The sequence below is a fragment of the Ovis canadensis genome, chromosome 2, assembly GCF_042477335.2.
Source record: "Ovis canadensis isolate MfBH-ARS-UI-01 breed Bighorn chromosome 2, ARS-UI_OviCan_v2, whole genome shotgun sequence".
Taxonomy (NCBI): domain Eukaryota; kingdom Metazoa; phylum Chordata; class Mammalia; order Artiodactyla; family Bovidae; genus Ovis; species Ovis canadensis.
The window spans coordinates 111,600,677-111,625,989 of record NC_091246.1 but is presented as its reverse complement, the minus strand read 5'-3'; the positions used below and the strand labels follow the sequence as shown (position 1 = coordinate 111,625,989).

Here is a 25,313-nt window from a genome sequence, read left to right as displayed (position 1 = left end):
ATTGTTAACTCTTCTCTAAATGCTTGGTAGAGTTCACCTGTGAAACCCTCTAGTCCTGGGCTTTTGGTTGCTTGGAGTTTTAAATTTTCTGATTCAATTTCAGTATTGATAATTGGTTTGCTCATATTTTCTACTTGGTCCTCATGCAGTCTTGGAACCTTCCTAATAATCTGTCCCATTTCCTCTGGCTTTCCAGTTTCTTGGTGTATAGTTGCTCACAGTAGTCTTTTATGTCCTTTTTATTTCTGTAGTGTCAGTTGTAGAGTCTCTCTTTTCATTTCTAATTTTATTGATGTGAATCCTCTTCCTTTTTTTTTTTTTCTTTTCTTTATGAGTGTGGCTAGTGGGCTTCCCTGGTGGCTCAGGTGGTAAAGTGTCTGCCTGCAGTGCGGGAGACCCGGGTTTGATCCCTAGGTTGGGAAGATCCCCTGGAGAAGGGAATGGCAACCCACTCCAGTACTCTTACCTAGAAAATTCCATGGATGGAGGAGCCTGGTGGGCTACAGTCCATGGGGTCACAAAGAGTCAGACACAACTGAGTGACTTCAGCGGTTTATCCATTTTTCTCATCATTTCAAAGAACGAGCTTTTAGTTTCATTGATCCATAGGGAAGCATTAAAGACTTTCTTACACTGGGGGGAGGGACTTCTAAAGTGGACAAGTCAATATTTAAAGTTAAATGTGAAGGAAACCATGCTGAATGACAACTGTTCCCTTTTAATGGCTGTTTCTATTTGCATTATATATTCAGGTGTACCTGTGTTGGTTGCATATATACTTATGCATGTATAACTTCATCTTGGATTGATCCCTTGATCATTATATAGTGTCCTCCTCTGCCTCTGGTAACAGTCTTTAAAGTCTATTTTGTCTGGGTATTGCCATTCTAGCTTTCTTTTGGTTTCCATTTGCATGGAATACCTTTCTCGAACTCCTCATTCTCAGTCTGTATGTGTCCCTAGATCTGAAGTGGTGCTTGTGTAGACAGCGTCTTATGTTTCTATCCATTGAGCCAGTCAGTGTCTTTCATTTAAAGCATTAAATTCATTTACATTCAAAGTAATTATCCACAGGTATGTCCTTATTACCACTTTGTTAATTGTTTGTTTTTATGAGTCTTTTTCCCCCTTCCTCTTTTGTTCTCCTCTAATTTGATAGCTAACTTGAGTGTTGTAAATGGGTCCTTTTTTCCTTTTTATGTTTGTGTCTATCGTAGATTTTCAGTTTGTGGTGATCAGCAGGTTTTGATATAGCATCTATATATAAACATGATTATTTTAAGTTGCTGGTCTTTTAATTTCAAATGCATCTCCAATACCCCACCTTGTGCTCTCCTCATGATTGATGCTTTTGATATCATGTTTAGGAGTGGTTGACTTCCTATGTGCCTTTACCAGTGAGCTTGTCCATTCATAATTTTCTTTTTCCTAGTTGTGGCCTTTTCTTTTCCACCTAGAGAAGTTCCTTTGGCATTTGTTGTAAAGCTGGTCTGGTGGTGCTGAATTCACTTAGCTTTTGCTTATCTGTAAAGCTTTTGATTTTTCTGTCAAATCTGCATGAAAGCCTTGCTGGGTATTCCATTTCTTCCCTTTCTTCACTTTAAAGCTATCATGTCACTCCCTCCTGGCCAGTGTTTCTGCTGAGAAATCAGCTGATAACCCTATGGGAATTAGATTGTGTGTTATTTTTTGCTTTCCCTTTTTAAACTTTTAATATTTTCCCTTTGTCTTTAATTTTTGTCAATTTGATTACTATGTGTATCTTCATGCTCCCCCTGGATTTATTCTGCCTGTGACTCTGTGCTTCCTGACAACTGTTCATTTTAAGTCAGCTTGAAATAGCTATAGTGATGAGCACCAGGACCAAACGCTCCAGCTCATTCACATGGTGGAAAAATAATAACTGTCATGGAGGTATTTATGTTAAATCTTGGGAATGACAGTGACCAATACTTCCTCATTCCCTACAGGACCTGATAACTTCACAGTGACTACACTGGAATGCTGGTAAATTGCTCTACAGTGACAGAAAATGGATACAGGGGGTTTAGGATACTGTCCTAATGGCATCCTATGCTCATGTACACGCACAGAAACATCTAAAAGGAGGGATGATAAACGGTGCAGTGAGACAGGCAGTGGCTTTTACTTTATCCTTTACATTTCCAGGATTATCTGAAAGATTACATGAGCATATTTTTAATAATCAGATGGGAAAACAAAGATAGTAAAAGATGAGAAAGAAAATCATTAAAAAGTATATCCTGAGTACCTCAAAGATATGTAGTAGCTTGGAATCACATAACTGGTAAGAATGTGTTTTTGAAGGTGTGTAGAATTATAAAATACAATGTAGAATGTTTTTCAAAGTCCTCAGTCTCTCCTCAGAATAAATAGGAACATCTTCAGGTATGTTTAGTTTTGGAATTTCATGTTATAGAGATTTTTATATTATACAATGTCTGTGATACTCTTACTGAAAATTATGCATAATGGTCAAATGCTAACAACTTTTGCAGTAAGCTTTCACTGAGTGAGTGAGTGCTCAGTCATGTCAGACTTTTTGTGACCCCATGGACTGTAACCCACAAGGCTTCTCTGTCCATGGGATTTCCCAGTAAGAATGCTGGAGTGGGTTACCATTTCCTACTCCAGGGGATCTTCCCAACCCAGGGATTGAACCTGAGTCTCCTGAATTGGTGGGCAGATTCTTTTACTACTGCTCCAGGTGGAAGCTTTCATAACATTTCCTTAAAAAGAGATAAAGTTCACATTATATGCCATTTTTAACTTATTGGCTTATAAATAATTTACTATTAAATGTCAGTTTCAAAGAAGATTTATGGGAAATTATAAAGTGAATACAGACTTCTTTACAATAAAATCCAGGATAAAATTAACTGTGTGGGTTGAATATTTATCAAAAGCTATGGATGAATTATATTTTGGAGGTCTGATGGGTTCAAGGGCACTTTGAAAGCTGTGTAGTTAAATTACTGCAGGCATGACCTGTTTAGTGAAACCTTATCTGTAAATCTAGCACCAATGATTGTTTCTTCTTGCTGAAATACAGAAATAATTTATCTGAAATCCATGAGTGCTATGAAGAGTTTGATTTCTTCATAAAGATTCTTTTATAAGTTGGGCCAGTCTCTGAAAGGCCTAAAATAGAACAGAGAGAAGAATTAAGAAAGTTAGGATGCCATTTAGGAAAAGTCTGTCATAACTTAAAAAATTCAAACAAAGAGAGTCCATCCTTAGGTTGAGATCAGACAATGTAAGGTCAGGCTTAACCTCAGCTCTATCTGAGTCAGACGCCATCATCTCCACTCATATATGAAGATGGAAGCATATCAGCGTCCCAGGAATTTTTTAAAATTCTTATTCCCTCAAGGTCACCTTTTTCTGTCACAGCACAAATTGGTTTCTGTGTATACTCGCTCACTTGCATATGCCTTCTGTATGGTTTCAATTGTCCAACTCTATTCACATATAACTTATGAAAAGCATATTTAATAATGTGAGAAAGCAAGTAAATCAAGAACACACCCAGAGGCACCCCATCTCCAGGGATAAGTATACACTCTTCTCACAATTACTGGATCTCAGCATATGGCTCTTCTGTGAGTTCCTGACGCATCAGTCAGTGCCTAGGAGCTTGCTTTCTGTTATCTTGGTTGAAGATGGACTTTTTGATTAATCAATTAATTAACTCTAATCATTAATATTATTTTATTTGACCTTTGCTGAATTTTTCCTTCAGAGATAGAGGGTGATGACTTAATGAATTTGTACTTTTGGCTCATGTTAATTCCATGAAGGAATGAAAGAGTTTCTCTTTGTAACATGTCGATAATCTGCAAACAATGTTTGAGTAAGTCTGAAAACTTCATGAAGACAATAAAAATTCAACTGCAACTTGCTCTCAATCATTCTTCCAGAGAAGTTTGGCAGTTTCTTTGAATGGTAACTTATGACTTTCCAATTATTCTCGCTTTTCAGAAAACAAGGAAGACAGCAAATAATGTTGCAACTCACAAAATGAACACAAAAAATAAACTGATATCTAGTGTTTCTCTAAGGAGAAAATGGTACTCACCAAGTCCATCTGTTCTGGAGAAGCTGAAGAGAAGGATGCTCTGAAGTAGGGGCAAGGAGCTGAACTATCAAGGTAGAAACCACATCCCGGAAGCATGAATATCTGAGAGAGTTTATGGAAAATGGGTAATATTCCATTAAAGGGACAATAGAAATAGAGGAAAATTTAACCTGAGTAGGGGAAGACTTTTTAAGTTTAAAAGCAATTGAAGAAATCACAAGAGAAAAATCAATTTATAGAAAAATTCTGCATGCCTTACAATAAACAAAACTAAAAGCATAGAAACTGGAAAAGTGCATAAATATTTAATGTAACTAGAAAAGTGAAATAAGTCCAAACCTCTTTTTAAGGTATCAAATTTGGAGGTGACCTTTAAGCTGGGACTTGAGAGATAAGTAGGTGTTGGTCAAGCAAAAGTAAGGGAAGACTCCTTCAAGGAGAAGATATAGAGTGTGGAGGGCCTGAGTGGAGAGAAAACTGATCCCTCAAGGAGGTGGTAACACTTAATGCATAGAGTGATGGAATAAAAACGTCAAGTAATTGTGCCCAAATGGTGGGACACCTGCTCTACTTGGTGACCTCTGGCTGACAGCTCACTGCCCTAAAGCACATGTCCGCTGCTTCCTGGCCATGAAAACACGGTTCCCAGCCTCTTTCTGGATGCCTGTGGCTGAGTGCTGGAATCCCAGCCAGGAGAGGGGATGTCTAGGTGCTCCTTCTCAGCCTGGCCCCTGAACGTCTCCCTGGGTGACCCACCATGGCCTCTGCAGTGTGCAGTCATCATGGATCTGTGTGTTGGAAAATGCAGAGCAAGGTGGCGGCATGAACCCAGGTCTCTGACTCATGGCAGGAGTAGAGGAGCCTGCAGACCATGTCTTTGAAAATTGTTCCCGAGTAAGAAATAAAGTCTTTGAGATGGTTGCCTAGTACAATCATGACATTCAAAGTTTTAAGTAACTGCTTGTTGTTACATGGTGTAAATGTGGGACCTCTGTGCTGAAGTTAGATGAGGTGGGAATGAAATGATCTGCGGCATTCTGGGCAGAAGATTTCAAGGCAGAGGATGAGTTTTGTGTCAGGATTAACGTGCTAACTTGCTTCAGTTGTGTCTGACTGTGTGACACTATGGACAGTAGCCCACCAGGCTCCTCTGTCCATGGGATTCTCCAGGCAAGAGTACTGGAGTGGATTGTCATGCCCTCCTCCAGGAGATCTTTCCGACCCAGGGATCACACCCGTGTCTCCTGCAGGTTCTTTACGACTAGTGCCTCCTGGGAAGCATCTAGAATGAAAACCATAATTTCTCTCAATATTGTGGGACTCTTGACATGTGCCAGAAGCAAATTTCTGTAGAGAAGGAGGAAGTGGTAGTAATTTCCTTCCAACATGGTCAAAATCTAGACTAAGAGAGTGGTGAAAAGGTGGTGATTATTTAGAAAAGTTAAAGGTACATGCAACAGGGAATATGGAATAAATGAAGGGGCCAGAAAAAACTATCATAAAATATGAAGTCTGTATCCTTAGTTCCTAGCTCAGGGATACACACACATAGCCATTCATCAAATGTTCCAGATGATTATGGCATTGAAAAGAAAGCAAACAAAATGTTACAAAATTGACTTATTATACTAAAATGAGTCATGTAAGTATTTATTAAGCATTTACTGTGTGCTGTCATTAGCATTAAAAAATTCATAAAGCATGAGCCCTGCGCTCAAGTACAGCAGTTAAAGAAGGTGAGTGCCTTTCCCAGGGGAGTGGATTTGGTCTCAGGTCCAGTCAGCCGGTTCCCAGCTCTGGCCTCTAGACTGCCTCACCTCTTATGCTCTAGCATGGGAGTTGGCCACTATCAACAGTCTGTTCTTTTGTACGCACTGCTTCAAAAAAGAGGTATACTAGAGACAGATCCGGGTGTTCAGAAAAGAGTGACAAAAACCATGAAGGAATTAATTAATAGAGAAAGGATAATTTATTTGGTAAATTAGAAAGCCAGATGAAAAAAGTTTAGATTTCTCAGTGTAATCAATGTCTCTGAATGAAAGAGGATGTATATCTAAGTATGCTTATGATTTAAGTATGCTGCTGCTGCTGCTAAGTCGCTTCAGTCGTGTCCGACTCTGTGTGACCCCACAGTCGGCAGCCCATCAGGCTCCCCCGTCCCTGGGATTCTCCAGGCAAGCACCCTGGAGTGGGTTGCCATTTCCTTCTCCAACGCATGAAAGTGAAAAGTGAAAGTGAAGTCGCTCAGTCGTGTCCGACTCTTAGCAACCTCATGGACTGCAGCCTACCAGGCTCCTCCATCCATGGGATTTTCCAGGCAAGAGTACTGGAGTGGGCTGCCATTGCCTTCTCCGATGATTTAAGTATAAAAGGAGAGAAAAACCCAGAAGAAACCCTTGCAGGACAAGTTTAAGTTAAAAAAGCAGGATGTAAACTTTTTTGTGTAATTTTAATCATTTAAAACAATTGCATAGCTATATTAAAAAACTGATTAAAAAATGCAGATCACCCACAAATGCATGAGACGATGCTCAACATCACTAATCATCAGAGAAATGCAAAGTAAAACCACAATGAGATATCACCTCACACCTATCAGAATGGCTACAAACAAAAAGAACACAAATAACAAGTGTTGGCAAGGATGTGGAGAAAAGGGAACTCTCATGTACTGTTGGTGGAAAAGTAAATTGGTGCAGCCACTATGGAAAACAACATTGAGGTTCCTCAAAAAATTAAAAATAGAGCTACCATATGATTCAGCAATTCCAATCCAATCATATACCTGGAAAAATAGAAAATTCAAATTCAAAAAGATACATGCACCCCAATATTATTTATAATATTCAAGATAAAGGAAAACCTAAGTGTTCATCAAACATGAAGGAATAAAGAAGATGTGGTACACATATACACGGAACTCAGCCAGAAGAAAACGAGGTCCTGCTATCTGTGACAACAAGAATGGACTTGGAGGGTATCATGCCTAGTGAAATGATTCAGAAGAAAAGGAATGCCATGTTAGCACTTATATGCAGAATAAATACAACAGAAAGAAACAGACCCATACCTACAGAGAACAAACTCGTGGTTACTGTTGGGAAGAGAGAAGCAGGCAGGGGCAATATAGAAGTAGAGGAACAAGATGTGCAAACTACTGTGTATAAAATAAATAAGATACAGGGATATATTATACAGGCTAGGGAATATAGCCAATCTTTTATAATAACTTTAAATGAAGTCTAACCTTCAAAATTTTGAATCAGTATGGTGTACACCTGAAACTGTAATATTGTAAATCAACTATACTTAAAAAAATAGTTTCATAGCCAAAACACTAGGTATATACAAACTCTTCAGGAAAATATATCACAAATGGTAATAAAATCTGGGTGGTAAAACTATGGGATATTTAAAATTTTTCATTATGCTTTAATGAATTATGATGCTACAGTGAATATGCTTTACTTTCATAGTCAGGAAAAAAAATGTACTTTAAATATTATAATGGCCAATACTTAGCATTTACAATGTTCCAAGCATTAGTTTAAGTGTTTTCTCCGTGTTGATGCCTGTCATCATCATAGCAACTCTAAGAGGGAGAGAGTCCTGTTATCTGCATTTTCCAATGAGACTTGGTGAGGCCACCTCACCCAGCACCACATATCAGGGCAGGGCTGGAGCTGGGGTTCACTCCTAAGGACTGTGGCTCCAGAGGCTGTGCTCTTAGCCACCAGGCTAACCAGTAGCTGAGCTGAATGACTGTATTTCTCCTAGTTCAGACCAGGAGACTAATTCTGTAACCCCAAATCTATCATGATCTCAGGACTTCCCTGGGGGTCCTGAGCTCAGACTCTGCACTCCTAATGGACAGGCTCTGGGTTCGATCTCTGGTTGGGGAACGAGATTGCACATACCACAGTGACGTTTTTATGCTGAAACTAAGACAGGTACAGCCAAGTAAATCAGTAAATACTAAAAAAACAGCCTCCCCCCATCTATTATGATCTTAATAATAAGATATTGTAACTGATACACAAAATCATCCTTGAGTTGGTAGGCAGCAATAAACATCTCTCGCTGTTTTTGTTAAGATATTACCTTGCAGAAAAAGTACAGCTTCCCCCCACTCCCTGTTTTACCTCTTTCTTGAAGGCTTTTTCTTCAATCAATTTTCTTACATCATGAATGCCCTTGATTTTAACCCACAGAAACATTCCTGCAGTAGGAACATGCCATTCTGCCAAACCTACAAAGAGAAGAAGAGAAGAAATATTTCCTAAGGCCATTGTTGATGATGTCAACTATATTGCTTAAATGATGTACTGCAGCAACTGTTAGCTAGTATTTCCAGAAAAGTTCCCTCGGAGATAGCATTTTTTTAAAAAACATAGTTTTATGAGTCCTGAAAATGAGTGTTGCAGTTTTATTTCAAAAAGCAAGGGGAACGTTTGAAAGGGAGAGAGGAGACTCATGTATATTTAAGATTTTAGTGGGTCTCAGGGCCATTCAGGAACTCCAGTGTCATGCTCACCTCCCTTCCTTAGAGCTTCCCCTAAGACACGCTTTCAATTTTAGGAGAGGATTCTTCAACTCTTTCTAGAGTCTTCTAGTGTTTCAACAAATCCTATCATTTATATAGCTGTTCAGAAGTCCAGTGAAGTTTTTTTTTTTTTTTTTAATCAGAATGTACTAATAAGTAAGAAGTATGGGCTTCCCAGGTAGCTCAGTGATAAAGAATCCATCTGCCAATGCAGGAGATGCAAATTCGATTTCTTGGTTTGGGAAGATCCCCTAGAGAAGGAAATAGCAAGCCATGCCAGTATTCTTGCCTGGGAAATCCCTTGTCCATGGGGTACCAAAGAGTTGAACATGACTTAGCAACTCAGCATGTATACACAATTAAGAAGTACTTAAAATTCAGGAATTCCAGGTATATTTGTAGGCTTTGTTTCATTGAATATAAGCATAGAGAAACCAAGAAGGAACAAGAGTTACTTTGATTTTAGTCATTACTCTTTAGGAAAAAAAAACAAAACAAAACAAAATATGGATGAGGATTAAAACCTTTTTTTCCACACACTAGAAGTGATACAATAGTACTCTTATCAAAAAGATAAGACTTCATAGGGAAGCAGATATGATGGGAACAAGGAATTGATACTTTGTACTTACTATTATTCTTGCCAAAGGCATTTTCAGTGGTATAATTAAAGTCATGCAATTCATTTTACTTTCTTCGTTAATAGACAAGTAAATCTAAACTATTCTGAAATCAGATTAGTGATAGAAACTATTAGATAAATGAAGTTAATAGTTACAAGGCAAATCATCTGTAATGAGAAATCCACCTTAGATTGCATTTAGTTTGTACTTGGATGGAGGAGCCTGGAAGGCTGCAGTCCATGGGGTCGTGAAGAGTCGGACACGACTGAGCGACTTCACTTTCACTTCTCACTTTCATGCATTGGAGAAGGAACTGGCAACCCACTCCAGTGTTCTTGCCTGGAGAATCCCAGGGATGGGGGAGCCTGGTGGGCTGCCGTCCATGGGGTCGCACAGAGTTGGACACGACTGAAGTGACTTAGCAGCAGCAGCAGCAGCAGCAGCAGCAGCAGCAGCATAGTACTATTTTGTCTTTACAGAGTCAGGTTAGAAAAGGGATATATTGCTTATGTCACAATTCCTCTTCTATTTGGAGCAACATTTTGAAAACCTTTCAATACAGATGTTGGCTTTAAGTAGGTTATTGCTGGTTGATTGTTAGCCTAATTGATCTTTTTTTCTTAAAATCATAGATCCTTTGCTGAAGTCAGGTATAGACTTCATATATAGACATATGTAGAGTTGTGTTAGGGTTTGTGCTATTGTTCAGTCACTCAGTTGTGTCTGACTCTTTGTGACTCCATGGACTGCAGCAAGCAGGGTTTTCTGTCCTTCGCTATCTTTCGGAATTTGCTCAGACTCGTGTCCATTGAGTAGATGATGCCATCCAACCATCTCATCCTCTGTCATGCCCTTTTCCTCCTGCCTTCAATCTTTCCCAGCATCAGGGCCTTTTCCATTGAGTCAGTTCTTCGCATCAGGTGGCCAAAGTATTGGAGTTTCAGCTTCAGAATCAGTCCTTCCAGTGAATATTCAGGACTGATTTCCTTTAGGATGGACTGGTTGGATCTCCTTGCAGTCCAAGGGACTCTAAAGAGTCTTCTCCAACACCACAGTTCAAAAGCATCAGTTCTTCAGCACTCAGATTTCTTTATGGTGCCATACATGACTACTGGAGAAACCATTCAATTCAGTCGATCAGTTGTGTTCAACTCTTTGCGACCCCATGAATCGTAGCACACCAGGCCTCCCTGTCCATCACCAGCTTCCGGAGTTTACCCAAACTCATGTCCATTGAGTTGGTGATGCCATCCAGCCATCTCGTCCTCTGTCGTCCCCTTCTCCTCCTGCTCCCAATCCCTCCCAGCATCAGGGTCTTTTCCAATGAGTCAACTCTTTGCATGAGGTAGCCAAAGTATTGGAGTTTCAGCCTCAGCATCAGTCCTTCCAATGAATATTCAGGACTGATTGATCTCCTTTAGGATGGACTGGTTGGATCTCCTTGCAGTCCAGGGGACTCTTAAGAGTCTTCTCCAACACCACAGTTCAAAAGCATCAATTCTTTCGTGCTCCGCTTTCTTCACAGTCCAACTCTCACATCCATACATGTCCACTGAAAAAACCATAGCCTTGACTAGACTGACCTTTGTTGGCAAAGTAATGTCTCTGCTTTTCAATATGCTGTCTAGGTGGGTCGTAACTTTCCTTCCAAGGAGTAAGTGTCTTTTAATTTCATGGCTGCAATCACCATCTGCAGTGATTTGAGAGCCCCCCAAAATAAAGTCTGACACTGTTTCCACTGTTTCCCCATCTATTTCCCATGAAGTGATGGGACCGGATGCCATAATCTTCATTTTCTGAATGTTGAGCTTTAAGCCAACTTTTTCACTCTCCTCTTTCACTTTCATCAAGAGGCTTTTGAGTTCCTCTTCACTTTCTGCCATAAGAGTGGTGTTATCTGCATATCTGAGGTTATTGAGATTTCTCCTGGCAATCTTGATTCCAGCTTGTGCTTCCTCCAGTCCAATGTTTCTCATGATGTACTCTGCATATAAATTAAATAAGCAGGGTGACAATATACAGCCTTGATATACTCCTTTTCCTATTTGGAACCAGTCTGTTGTTCCAGCTCCAGTTCTAACTGTTGCTTCCTGACCTGCATACAGATTTCTCAGGAGGCAGGTCAGGTGGTCTGGTATTCCCATCTCTTTCAGAATTTTCCGTAGTTTATTGTGATCCACAGTCAAAGGCTTTGGCATAGTCAATAAAGCAGAAATAGATGTTTTTCTGGAACTCTCTTGCTTCTTCAATGATCCAGGAGATGTTGGTAATCTGATCTCTGGTTCCTCTGCCTTTTCTAAATTCAGCTTGAACATCTGGAATTTCCTGGTTCACGTACTGTTGAAGCCTAGCTTGAAGGATTTTGAGCATTACCTTGTTATCATGCGAAATGAGCAAAATTGTGTGGTAGTTTCAACATCCTGTGGCATTGCCTTTCTTTGGAACTGGAATTAAAACTGACCTTTTCTAGTCCTGTGGTCACTGCTGAGTCTTCCACATTTGCTGGCATATTGAGTGCAGCACTTTCACAGCATCATCTTTTAGGATTTGAAATAGCTTAGGTGGAATTCCATCACCACCACTAGCTTTGTTCCTAGTGATGCTTCCTAAGGTCCACCTGACTTCACACTGCAGGATCTAGGCCAGTGACCACACCATAGTGGTTATCCAGGTCACTACAACCTTTTTTGTAAAGTTCTTCTGTTTATTCATTCCACCTCTTCCCAATTCTTCTGCTTCTGTTAGGTTCTTACCATTTCTGTCCTTTATTGTGCCCATCTTTGCATGAAATGTTCCTTTGGTATCTCTAATTTTCTTGACGAGATCTCTAGTCTTTGCCATTCTATTGTTTTCCTTTATTTCGTTGTGCTATTACTACTAGGAGTATTCATAGGGTAATATTTTCTTGTCAAGAATACTCCTGGACCCTGTTTCCTTCCCCAGGGTTATTAACATACTCTGTGGTATCACTCACTCATAGAAGGACTGCTGCTCATCCCAGGACAGGATGTGCACCCCACTCACCACTTAACCACTTGTCTGCTGCTGCCAGTAATGCATCCCTCTGTTCCCGGTAGAAATCGATAACCCTAGAGGAAGAAAACAATGAAAAATAAGTGTTTGCTACACTGATTGCAGAAACCGAAAGGCTCTGTGGTGCCAGTCTATAAGAATCTATTTTATATCTTGATGAAGATGTTGAATTCTTGATGAGGGAATAGACCGTATTTCTTTGACCCACCCAGTGGTAAACTTTCTAATTTGTGGTTTTCCCATTATTTTGGAATAATTAAAAAATGAAAATTAATAGAGTGAAGTCCACTTCTCTGTAAGTATGGAAACCTCAAGCACATTACCTGTCTACATGAGCCAGGAAGCCCTCTTCTCCCCATTGGTATAGAAGGTGTGACACCAGGAGCTGAAAAGCATGAGACAGTAACAAGGTTCACTCTCTAAATGTGTTTTTGCCAGAAATGAAAGCAAATCACTCTTGACTATTTGCAAACCATCCTAAATAAGATGCACCAAGCTGCACCAAGCTTTTTAGAGTCAAGCTTTATTATAACAATGTTGATTAACAACAGTGACAATAATAACATTATCGCACAACAATATTAAAAATAACAAATGTTTATCAGGTTCTCACTATGTGTCAGAAACTGCTGTACCATGTGAATATATTAATATTTCAGATTAGTTGGCCTTTGTAATACCCTTATTAGGCAGGTCATTGTCTCCACTCTACTGAGGAAGAGACTGAAGCACGAGGTGAGCTTTCCTGAGGTCACAGCTCATCAGAGAGCCTGGACTCAAGTCAGACTGTCCAGTCCCAGATCTACCCAATAAATGCTGCCCTAGATGGCCTAAGTATAAACACATACAGTTGATGCATAAAGTTATATATTTCCAGAGATTTTTTTAAATCCAGAATAGATGTTCTAAATGTTATAAATGGACAGTGAAATCTGATTGATAACAGATACAGAAAATATGGAAAAAGTCCCCAAGGTGATAAAACATGCGGGCATCTGCACTTTGTGGAATATATAATATCAAACAAATGTCCATTTTACATAAACTACCCTTTTGGCTTTCATAGGTAGCAGTTCTATCCTTAAGGTTTGATTTTCAAGGTTGCCTTAGGGAGGGGTCCAATCATTTCTCAAAGCTTATGATGAAATTTATACAGTCTCCAAAAATAATTTTACTATCTTTTAATTAAAATACATTCCAGCTGGTGTCTATAGGGAGGTTAGCACATGGGCAGTGAAGGCAGACACTTGGCCACTAGCAGGTTTGGAACCCTTGCTCTTAGACTCCAGGACAATGGAGCTAACTGTGTGTTACTTCACCAAACCCTTTCCATCCTGTTGAGTCTAACACTGTTTTTATGGGATTCCTGGGCTAGATGCCAGGACACAAGATGAATAAGATCTCTGACTCTCAAGGGGCTTCGTCTATACTTGAAACAGCATCAGGTCCATTCAAATCTCTTCTGCCTTTTAGAGCAAATATGTGCTGTTTAGCTAGTCCATCTGGAGCTAGAGATGCAGTCAGTGATATCTCTCTTAGTGACTCTATTTGCCAACATCTATTTCTTTTATGATCTGATTCAAAAAATTCATATTTCATAAACTGTCATTACCTGAGCAAAAGTGCTGGTTTGCATTGTTGAAACTTGTATGTGTAAAACAATTCTCTCAATCAAGGGCTTTGGACCAGTTATAAACCCTATTCTCAACCTGCTCAAAATGAAAAGGCACATTACCAATCATGCATTATTAATTAATACCATGTTACTTATTTCATGACAGTTAACACCTTCTAGTAAAACTTCTTATTTAAACTTAGTTGTACACTTAAAATAGAATGAATATTTGACAAGGTATTTTTAAATTCTTCTGTACATGACCCAAACCTGACCAGTTCCCTTATAAGTATAGCTTAAAGGTCAAGGATCTTTGACCAGTGGGGATGGATTGGGAGAAAGTCTGGTAGTAACTAATAATCAAGCAGATGTGTTAGGGTGAGTGTATGCAAACATCTTGAGTGAGAAGCACTGTCTGCACTAAAGATGCTGACAGGCAGCCCCTGTCACCTTTATCTGCAGCCTGAAGGCAGAGCCAGGGCCTTACCCCGAGGACAGGATTTTGGAAAAAGAGTCAGCTCGGATGACACGCCCATCCACGTCCATGGAGAGAAATGTCGGTGCCCAGGGCTTGAAATGGAAGGTAAATACAATATTTATATCTGTTAAGAGTCTGTATCCTTACTTTGTGCAGAGTGGGGAAACTTCACATAGGACCTCCTTGTCCCAAGGCTTGAGGTCCAGGAGGAACAGTTTTCTAGGAAGGATTCCAGGAAAACTAGTTTGGAAAAGACCACAAGGAAGAGGGTCATCAGCATGCAGGGCTGTTTAGAAAGGGGATGCTGACCCTTAGAAAAACTAGAAGCCCTGAAAAAGTATAAATGAAGATGAGCCATGTAGTCAGCATGCAATGCTGAACCTTCCACGTTTATTTCAAAGTAAATGCCCACAGGGAAGGGGGTGGTTGTGTTTAGGGTGGGTGGCAGGCAGACATGACAGTCAGGCAAATAGATAAAAAGTCAAGAGTTGTGTTTCTTTGCAGTAGGTTTGTAGTGGGGACTGAATCCGTGTGTCTGTTCTCTGCAGCCCTGAGAGCATTTCTAGTGTTAGATTTTGAGGAACTGGGCGTTGGCGTCTGTGCCGTTACTGTTGTCTCCTAGGGAACAATGCTCGTGGACAGGGGTGCACGTGGACACTGGGGAAGGATCTGGAAGTCCTTTATTGTGCAGGTGCATTCCCGTCCCTACGTGACAGGGATGGCAGGCAGGGAGCATGATGCTAGGAATGCCCTCCTCTGCTCACAGGACATCACTGACAGCACAGCCCTCCGCCTTCTCTCTGACCACGGCTCCCAAGTCCCGCAGCCCATCAGCCTCCCCTCAGAGACTGAGGCTGACACCCCAGGAGGCACCCACTGCACATCCCTGGTACCATGTCTGTGGAACTACGGTCAGGATGTGGAGTCAAGACGACACTCACCTTCACTCACGTGTTCCTTCGTGTGCCTGACACAGAGAGCCAGCCACTATTCTAAAAGTAGGGAATTTCTGGAAGAAGCAGTTAACACCACAGAAGAAAATATTTAGCAGCCAGGCTAATATTCAATCAAGTGCATTGACAACACCTCATCTTCTAATTGTGGGCTGAGCTGACACCATCGCTTACCTTGTTGAACTGCATAAAATAGTAAGGATCATCTTCTATGATGAGGAAATCATATTTTCTTGCGAGCTACAACACGTTAAATAAAGTAAGAGTGAAGTTAAAGGTAAGAACTGTCTAAGAGGAAAAGTACTTGAAATCACTCACAGCTCTTTGTACTCATTCACTCACTCACTCATCCATCCCAGCAGCTGCTGAGTCCCCGCTGTCCTAGGAGGGGGAACCAGCCCCAAACGTTCTGTCCCCACAGAACTTTCATTCTGGTGGTAAAGACAGAACCTGAGCTCCTAGATAGTGACCAGAGGAGGAGTAGGTGGAGGTTCTGAGGGCCCGGCAGATGGTTGAGGAGGCTGATGTTTGAGAGAGAGAGAGAGGGAAGCTGCAGGAGAGCTCAGGCTGACTGGAAGCCTCAGTTGTGCAGATGCTGGGGGAGATGTTTAGACTGAGAGCAGGGAGCCATGTCCCTGGAGTCAGAAAATACTTGCCATGTTTTAGGGACAGAAGTTTCTAGAAGGCATGGCTGTTTAAGGACAGAGGGAAGGATGTGAGAGCCCCCAGTTTGGGAGCAGAGGCCCAGGTCCTGTCAGTGTGTGGAAGTGAAGGACTTTTATCTTTATTTGCCGTGTGTGGCTGGGAAGGGGCTGTAGGAGGGGCTGTCGATCCACACTTGAGTAGGAAGGGTTTCAGTGACTGGGGGTGGGGCCGGCGCTGGGGCCGGGCTGTGTGTGGGGAGGAGCTTCACGAAGGAGTCCCAGGGTCAGGGTGGGAGGGTGGCTGAGGAGATGGTGGGTTTGGGTAATGTTGGTGGGGCCACGGGATGGATTGGAGGTGGCAGATGAGGGGCAGACGGAAAAAAGGGAGTAAGAGGTGAATGTAACATCACACCCAGAAAAGCATCTCTTTCAGTGAAAATATCAATTAAAGGGAAACGACTATATCATAGTCAACCAGACTGTAGTAATTTCTTGTGTTTAAATTTGTGGCGACCCTGGCATAAATGGCTTCTTTTTATTAAAAATCATCTTCCTTGAGAGGAAGAGGCTAACCAGAGAAGGAATTTGGGAACACTCTTCTAGAGTCAGAAGGAATCAAGAACACAAGTACGTAACACCTTCTTTGAAAATACCTCATAGATTTCCCTTTTGCGCTCAGCTGTTAATGAGTTCCCAGCAGGGTTGTTGCCATTTGGGACAGTGTAAAGAAATTTGGGGCTGTTTTTCTCAGGGTCCTTTGAATCTTCTGGCTTCCATCTGGAAAGTGTTTCTCTGAGGGAGTCTGGGATAATCCCATGCTCATCACTGGAAACATTAATCATGTTGCAGCCCAGGGGTTGCAGCTGTCAAGTACAGAGAGAAAACCAAGTCTGAGATGGAGACATGACTATAAAACATCAGCGCCAAGGGTTCTTACACTAAGGAGAATGCTACCATTTACACCCTTAAACACAAGCCTGCCCTCAGCTCTATGCCCACGCTGCATTATCTTCACAATTATGATTAGAACTGGTTCATAAAATAGGTGTTTATTAGGGAATGATTTTGAGAGGAAATCAACTTAGATAGCACCTGTGATGCTAATACATAAGAAGTTATAAACAGAGGTGATACTCAAAATATTGGACAAGCGGTGTAGCATGGGAGCAACAGACACAGAGCAGGGTGGAATGGGGTCCTGGAGACCCCTGCCATGCCAGCATTAACTCTGCACTGTATGGGGTTCAGGGTGGTCTCAGGAGAGGAGTCGGGGGGGGGCAGGGTGGTGCTGGGCACCAAGGAGCATCTGGGCCTTGGCTCCTCAAGGAGTGTGCAAGTATTTCTATATTGTACTGATTGCAGAGGCTGAAGTTGATAGTAGTGGCCTTGTTCATGAACATAGTTTTATAGAAGTCTTGCACACGGATCTTCAGCCTACTCCCTCAGAGCCTGGCACAGATCTGTTTGGGCATGTGACAGTGCGGGTGCATCCAGCTATTTACGTAGATGCAAGTTTTATCTGTATAGTTTAGGAGAGTAATTAATAATTAATCTCCAATCATGAAGCAAAGGGAATTATTTTATTTTAGTTTTTAAAGTGTGGTAAAATATGTATTACTAAAACCTGTGCCATTCTAAAGTGTGTGATTCAGTGGCAATAACTGTGTTTGCAACGTGTGCATCTCGTGACACTATCAATTCCAGAATCATTTCATCACTCTAAACAGAAACCCTATACCCAGTAAGCAACAACTCCCCATCCCCCTCCCCAGTCCTTGGTCACCTCTAATCAACTTCTGGTCTCTATGAATTTGCTTGTTTTATATATTTTGAATAAGGGGAAATCATACAATATTTGTTCTTTTTTGTCTGGCTGCTTTCTCTGAGCGCCTGCAGTGATGGGCCTGCCTTATTCCTCAGAGAGTGGGTAAGACTGATGGTTAGAAAGTTGTTACACTGAGTTGAAATTGCTTCCCTGTAGTTTCCACACTTTGATTCCTGTTCTGTAAACCTAAGGACACACACAGACAAATCTAACTCCTCTGTGACACGGCTAACTTTTAAGTAGTTGAGGACAATCCTCATGTCCCAGTGGATCTCCTCTTTCTGCAGGAAAGAGCATGGTTCCTAAAAGCATTCAATGGATGGTCTAATTTCTAATTCTTTGTGACTGTGGGTTGCTTCTCTGACTGTGTTCACATCAACCCAAAGTATTGTGCCCCAGACAGTGCTGAGTTCTGACCAGGGCCCAGCAGAGCAGGTGATCCACCTCCTTATTCTGGGTCTAGAGTCCCATAATTAACACTAGATATGAAAGTCCTGGACTTCCCTGGTGGCTCAGATGGTAAAGCATCTGTCTATGATGCGGGAGACCCGGGTTCGATCCCTGGGTTGGGAAGATCCCTTGGAGAAGGAAATGGCAATCCACTCCAGTACTACTGCCTGGAAAATCCCATGGACAGAGGAGCCTGGTAGGCTACAGTCCGTGGGGTCGCTGAGCAACGTCACGTTCACGTTCATGAAAGTTCTGGTCATACTGATAGGTTTAGTTATATTTCATTGACACATGATTTGTCTTAGACATGTGGTAATATAGACAGTAAAGAAAAATGTCTTTGTAAATTAAGAGGCATTTCAAATGAAATATTAAGAACACTGGACAGGATTTTGCACAACTGAATTTTAGCACCTCCACACTTAGATTTTGTAAAAAGTAATGTATATATCAGAAGTTATGGTTAGCATATTTTGCTTCTATTAAAACTTCTCCTCTTCACAAAGATGCTATTGTATTTTTCAGTGGGCAGATAATTCTAAAGGTGCAGTGCTTTCTCCTTATTTACTATAAAAAAGAGTTGCCTTTTGTAAGAATGCGTACTCACAGCATGAATTGTTCCTGAATAAACAGGTTCATTTACAAGGATATTATCTCCAGGATTAACGATCATTTCAAACACCTAACAAGAGAGGCACAGGTTAGCTTGGAGAGTGAGATTTCCAGTCGTAGAACCCACCCCAACTTTTTTTTGAGCTCACTAGGGTTCCAGAGTAGGAGCTGGCCAAGTTTTCCGTAAATGCCAGATGGGGCGTGTTCTGTGGGCCCCGGTGTCTGTGTTGCCACCACTCATCTCTGCCTCTGTGGTGAGAGCGCAGCCATAGACAGCATGTAAGCTGAGTTCCAGTAAAGCTCTACTTACAGGATCAGACAAGGGATGACTCTCTTTGGCTCTCAAGCCATAGTTTGCCAACCTCTCTTCTATACTGAAAAATAACAGAACTGATTTGGATCCTAAACACTTTCATGCCTTTGAAAAATTTTGTCTCTGTTATAAGCCAGGCCTGTGTAATGTATGGAGAGAAAGTGAAGATTGTATGGGATGGTTTTACCCTCATGAACATGCCAGAGCACTGAGCTAGACACTGCTCAGATAAACATACATGTAAGATCCGTGATAAGCACTGCTGTGTGGATGCCAGTGTTCTGGCGCTCATTGTAGGAGCACCTGGGCACTCAGCAGACTTGGGGTATCAGGGAAGGCTTCTTTGAGGAGGTGAAGCGTTGGGGAAGAGGTGACGATAGGTACACATTTGAGAAACTGAAGGAATCCTGTGGCTTGAGGTGGAGTGTGAAGAGGAGAGTGGAGGGAGGTCAGAAGGAAGTGGGCAGAGAGCATCCCTTGGAGGCCTTTGGACAAGTGAGCCAGGGAGAGTTTGAAGTAGAGGGCGGGACGCAGGAGTCATGAGATCAGACAGGCATTTGAGAAGGTCGTTCTGGCCGCAAAATCAAAGTATCAGAGAGGAGTGAGAATTCAGGTAGAGTCTGGGAAGATTTTAGGCTCATTTGGAGGTTTTTGCTGCAGTCCAAGGGAAAGGCAAGGGTGGTCTGGACGGGGTGGTGGTGGTGGAGCTGAAGAGAGCTGAGGGGCTTGAGGAAACCAGAAGCAGGGACGTAAGTGTGGGCTGAGGAGAAGTGGAGAAGGAGCGGTAAGGAGGGGCCTCTGGACTTCTGGCTGTGCAGTAAGGAGGTGATGGGAGGCGCGCCCTTCACCGGGAAACGCCCCAGTGTTGTCTGTCTCTGAGGGAGAGCAGCTGAGTGTGTTTTGGTGTGAGGTGCCACTGAAACAGCCTGCGGTGAGGCCAGTGGGGGCGGTGGACACGCGGGTGTGGAGGGCGCCTGGCGATGGAGGCGTGGGCAGGGGCACCTGGCGTGATGCCCAGGGGAGGTGTGTGTGGGAAGGGAAGAGGTCTGAGGCCCAGTCTTGCGGGGCTCCTGTGAACCATGGACACTGCAGGGTCGGCAGGGCAAGGATGGGGGAGTTTCCAGAAAGGACGGTTTCAGCAAGGGCTCAGGAGACGTGGAGGTCAAGGGAGACCAGGCCTGCAAATCAGAGTAGATCTTGAGGACGCTGTGATGCCTCTGGACAGCAGCAGAGCCAGACAGAGATTTTCCCTGCCTGAATCAGAGGGGACCATTCCAACTAATCTCACGCAAGGCACAGAACCATCCTTTCCTTCCCTGTGATGTTTCATCATCCCCAGGTCAAGCCTCTCCTCCGTGTCATTTTAACAACCTAGAGCTCTTGAGAAACATCATGGCCAGTATCCATTGAGACAGAAGATCTGACTTTTCTTTCCCGATTTGGCCTAGGATATTCCATTTACTATTCCTTATGAGCTTTAGGCATTTTATGACAAACACAGTCCTCCTCTGACAAGTTAGTTGATTTACATTTTACAGGCCCTCCTAGGACCAAGCAAATCCACGTATAGTCCATGGATCAGATGAAAACCTGATGACCAACATTTCCTGTGTTGGCAAGGGGACATGACAAAGTGCAATATCATAAATGAGGAGTGAGTGCTGTTTAGTATTTGGGATTTGTGCACCTAAAATAATATATACTCTGGAGGGCAAAGTGGAAGAAATGTTAAACCAGATTCCCAGGAGGCCTCTGTAGCTGCATGGCTGCAAGCCGGTGAGCTACTGATGCTTTTGGCCACACGTGCTGTCTTCCTCTTTGATAGGACCAATGTTGAGACAGACAAAGAAGAAACTTTCCAGCATCTTTTGTAGGGGAAAAAAAGGCTTATGCTGTACCTTTCTAGAAAAGGTATTTCACTGAAAAGAACTTTTTTTCCTACTGGTCTGGGGCATCACAAATATTTCTCTTCAAAAAAAAAAAAAAACCACCTCAAACAGCAGCTTATCCTTGTCTTTGTCCTAATTAAGTCATAAAATAGGGAGGAAGTTTTAAAGTGTTATTGCTTCAATACATTATTCTGTAATAATAATTGAATTAAAATTCATTAAAAGTGACCAGATTATAGGTTTCACATTTACATAAGAGGAACAAGAAAACTACTCTGGTTTAATATAAACAAGAGTCATACTTTAAGCTAGATGTGCAGACTAATACAGAATCTCCTTATCCAAGACTAATTATTCAAGAAAAAGATATATGAAACTGAGAACTGTATACGCAGTCTCTTTATCAGAGGAACCCCCAGTGGTGGTTACCTCAGTGGACTTCCTGGAATCCAGGGGAGGGGCAGGGAGAGAGATAGACAAACAGAGAGAGAGAGACAGAGAGAGAAGACACTAACCCAGAGGAGAGGTCAGCCACAGACCAGACGTACCCTTAGATCTGGAGAAGCACAGCCAAGAGGGAGACAAGAGGCAGCTGGTACAGACGATGACAGCAGCAGACACACAAAGGGATGAGGTCTCAGCTCAGGAGGGTCAGGACACACCCTCGAGGAGTTAAAAAGTCATATGGACATAACCACGGCCTAACTCAACGTGGCCTGAATCTCTGAGCCACATGAAACTGATCCGTGCTCACTAAGCTGCAGGGAATCTTGTCCCAAGGACTCAGAGCTCTGGGCTCTTTGTTTAAGAGAAATCAGGTTGGTGAATGTCTTCAAGTTCTACTTATGATTCTAGTGAAGACTTGGTATCCCACAAAACATGCTGCTCTGTGGTTAAGGGAGAGATGGCTGTGTGGGTGCACACGTTGGATTCTTGCCGTGGGTGCCCTTCCCCTCCAGTCTTACCTTGCAGAGACCTTCTTGACTGCCACATGTGACACACATGTCCATCTGTCCTTGGCTGGGTGCATAATGGATGGTGGGCGGATTATGCAATTTTACTTGTAACTGTTTTAGCCAGGATAACAACTCTGGGATTCTAAAGCATAAATGCATTTAAAAATCGACAGTAGTGAAAATCAGAATAGTAGTAGACAGCAACTAAATGGTGACTTCATACCAGGCACTTTATATATTTAATTTAAAAATCTTTGAATGCCTTTCACTGATATTACTATCTTTACTTAAAATACAAGGCAACAATCTTACAGAGTAAGAAATTAATCAGCTGTTTGTTAAATTAGTGAGACTTGAATCTAAAGCTTCCTTATTCCAAAGCCTATAGTTTTCCTTTTCCGTTAGCGCATTCACTATGTTACTGACTTTTTGTTTTCCTTTGGGAGATTTTGTAGGATACCTGAAGTTCAGGTTCACTAAGGCCTTTGCATCATGGAAAGAAAAGCCTCTATGTATTAGTTGCTCAGTCGTGTCCTACTCTTTCCAACACCAGGAACTGTAGCTTGCCAGGCTTTTCTGTCCATGGGATTATGCTTGCAAGAATACTGGAGTGGGTTATCATTTTTTTCTGCAGGGGATCTTCCCAACCCCAGGATTGAACCTGCATCTCTTATGTCTCCTGCATTGGCAGGCGTGTCCAGGCATACGTTACATACAATTGTTATGTACCTAACATGAATTATTCTTCCATCACAAAGGAATGGACTAATAAAATATAACTAATAGACACTCTGTAAGTTACCCTTCATCAGTGGAAAAAGACCAGCTAAGGAAAGCCTTAGACTATTTGTTCCATTTGACTTTATGAAATTAAATACATCTGAACTGTAGGCAACACATTTCCATAGCTGCCTGGTTAGCATGGAAACATAATCATTAAAACTTTTTCTCAGGACCTAAATGTCTGCTTCCTGTGTCATCCTCTCCTCCTTTCCCCTATCCTGTTTTTTTACCTATCTATTTTCACTCTGTATTTTTTCCAGTCTGAGCACAAATCGTACCTACTTCCAAAATCTTCTCCCTCTCCTAGTCATATAAGGTTGAGAATCAGTCATTAGGGATCTTAAGCAGTGGGAAACACTGCTGCTCTTAATTACTCTTTGAAAACTCTTCCCCAAACCTTCCTAAATGCTGATATTCAGTTTAAAAAGACACAAGATGCTTTATCAGCTGGCTGTAAAATATTGCTTATGAAAATGAACCAACTACGTTAAATTATCTACTGATCAGATTGAGGGCAGGAGGAGAGCCGGGCGGCAGAGCAGAAGGTGGTTCCATAGTATCGCCCTCTCAGTAACTGGGAGATAGTGAAGGACAGGGAAGCCAGGCAAGCTACGGTCCACGGGGTCACAGAGTCGACACAAGTTAGCGGCTGAACTACGGATCAGTACCCAGCACTCTGACAATACTGCAGCGCTCTCTTCATCATCTGTTCATTAAATTGGATGGGTTTTCCATTTTCTATGGTGACGACCGCAGTCTTGAAAGGGAACATGCTGGGGTTTGGTGCCCCGGTTGCCAAGGAGATGACAGATTTCGGTGCATTGCTCAATATTTCAGCTACAAGAAACATGGAAGAGAAGAAGGAACACTTTCAGTGAAGACTTTCATAAACAGAGATGGTCAGTATGTTGCATTAAAGTCAATAAAACTTGACAGTGTAATAATGTCTAGTGATAGAATGCTAGTCTGAAAGAAACATAGAAGATGAGTTTGTACCGACCTCACTAGTGGAGGAACTGAGGAATCCACACGTGCCACTGAGAAGGCGGACTGATCACCCAGACAAGCAGAGGCCACAGTGACAGAAAACCCTCCTCCGCTCGGCCCCTCCCGGCCTGCCAGGCTCCCTGCACGCCCTTCCGTCCTGTGTACCCGCCCTCCCCGCTCTGCACGCGCCTGCAGGCTGTGCTGAACCCTGGCTCCTGTGCCAGAAGAGCCCCCTGGCCTCTAACTGAGACATGCCCACCGCGGCCTGGCCTCTCTCTGTTGCTGATTTACTGCCCTTGGGCCTATTCCGGCCCGATTTCTGCGCCAAGTCTGCGCAGAGCCAGGTTCACCCAGGCTGGAGGCGCTTGGCGGGCACCCCACCCCCACTTCCAGCCCATGGGACAGGGGCACAGCTCGGACTCACTCATGACTCGGATACTAGAAGGCTTTCTGGCCGCGCTCGTGGCGGTGATGAACCGGGCGTAATTCATTCTCCTTCTCGGACTGGAGGTTTTCCTCAGTCCGGGCGCCTAACCCTCGCCCGAGAAAGGCACTTCCTCTGGGTACTGGTTTCTGGCGTGCAGGGCCAGAGTCCCGGCTGCAGGCTGCGCTCGGGCCTGGTCAGGACTCGGCTGGCGGGTGGCGGGCCTGGCCAAGTCCACTCACAGGGTCACGACGCGTGCCCCCTCCCTCCCCGCGTGACCCGGTCTGGAGCCAATGGCCACCACTCCCAGCCGGTTTCTCGCCCCGAGACCACGCCGCCACCCCCGTAGCGGCTGCGCGCCGCGCCTCGGGTCTGGTCTCCGCCTCCAACCGGTGAGGAGCCCCGGCGTCCCTGTGGGTGCAGGTCAACCCCACCCCTGGCCACGCCTCTAGACGGGTCCTCGCCTCCAGCCCCGCCCCCGCCCGAGGACACGCCTCCGCTCCGGCCCCGCCCTGGCGGCCCGCCCCTCCAATCCGAGGCCCGGCCATACCCTCTAGCTTGGTCCTGTGTCCTGCGGCAGGCAGCATGGGGAGCTGGCGCCCCGCATTAGCAGCTTGAATCGGGACCTGGAGTCACTCCTGGAGCAGGATAGCCGGGGCGATAAGATGGAGATGTTATGTGACTAGAGATTCAGGACTCCCCCCTCACATTTAATTAGTGTGATTCCCTTAGATACTTAATACAAACTTAAACATCTTCCCTTCGTCAGTAGGAACCTGTTTGGTGAAAGGTGTTTGGTGTTCTGGGCCAAGGAGAACATTAGCCTTTGCAGCCATATTCTTGTACAGGTCTGTGCTTCTTATAGTATTGATTACATACAGAATTTTATTTTTTAAAGTATGGAAATAATCCCCACCCACATTCCCAATCAATGGTAACAAAACTAAGGGAGCCAAAACTAAAGAGCTTTCTCTTCATAAGATGCAGGCTCTGAACTTTCATCAGTTTCTGCTGAATTTTCCACTCGGCTGCAGCAGTGGGACAGGTGAGAGTTGAGGGTGCTGTTTCACTGTGAGGTGGTGACGA

The 25,313-nt window shown here is 43.0% G+C and overlaps 1 protein-coding gene across 2 annotated transcripts; it reads right to left on the bottom strand.

Moving 5' to 3' along the window:
• Positions 1–2,122: 2,122 nt before the first annotated feature.
• LOC138433704 (kynurenine/alpha-aminoadipate aminotransferase, mitochondrial) lies at positions 2,123–24,686 on the bottom strand. 2 transcript variants are annotated; one of them, XR_011254434.1, is made up of 13 exons: positions 24,228–24,686; positions 23,485–23,653; positions 22,043–22,175; positions 18,871–18,945; positions 16,642–16,851; positions 15,519–15,584; positions 14,401–14,483; positions 13,911–14,007; positions 12,622–12,683; positions 12,240–12,354; positions 8,242–8,348; positions 4,100–4,201; positions 2,123–3,162 (listed from the first exon to the last, which is right to left on the bottom strand). XR_011254434.1 is itself a non-coding variant. In XM_069576773.1 (13 exons), exons 1-13 carry the CDS (start codon positions 24,292–24,294, stop codon positions 3,121–3,123), a joined length of 1,278 nt encoding a protein of 425 aa, XP_069432874.1. In that variant the 5' UTR covers positions 24,295–24,686; the 3' UTR covers positions 2,123–3,120. The 2 variants fall into 2 exon arrangements, 1 of the variants encoding a protein (XP_069432874.1); XM_069576773.1 differs by having other exon boundaries at positions 12,290–12,354.
• Positions 24,687–25,313: the final 627 nt, after the last annotated feature.

Bases quoted from the DNA above. Each gene is read 5' to 3' on its own strand.
- LOC138433704 (XM_069576773.1), bottom strand. From the start codon at position 24,294: ATGAATTACGCCCGGTTCATCACCGCCACGAGCGCGGCCAGAAAGCCT. The intron at 16,852-18,870 runs GTGAGTACGCAT...TGTACTTGACAG, and splicing joins ATTCAGGAACAATTCATGCT to CTGCAACCCCTGGGCTGCAA. The intron at 14,484-15,518 runs GTAAGCGATGGT...TTCCATTTCAAG, and splicing joins ATTTTATGCAGTTCAACAAG to CCCTGGGCACCGACATTTCT.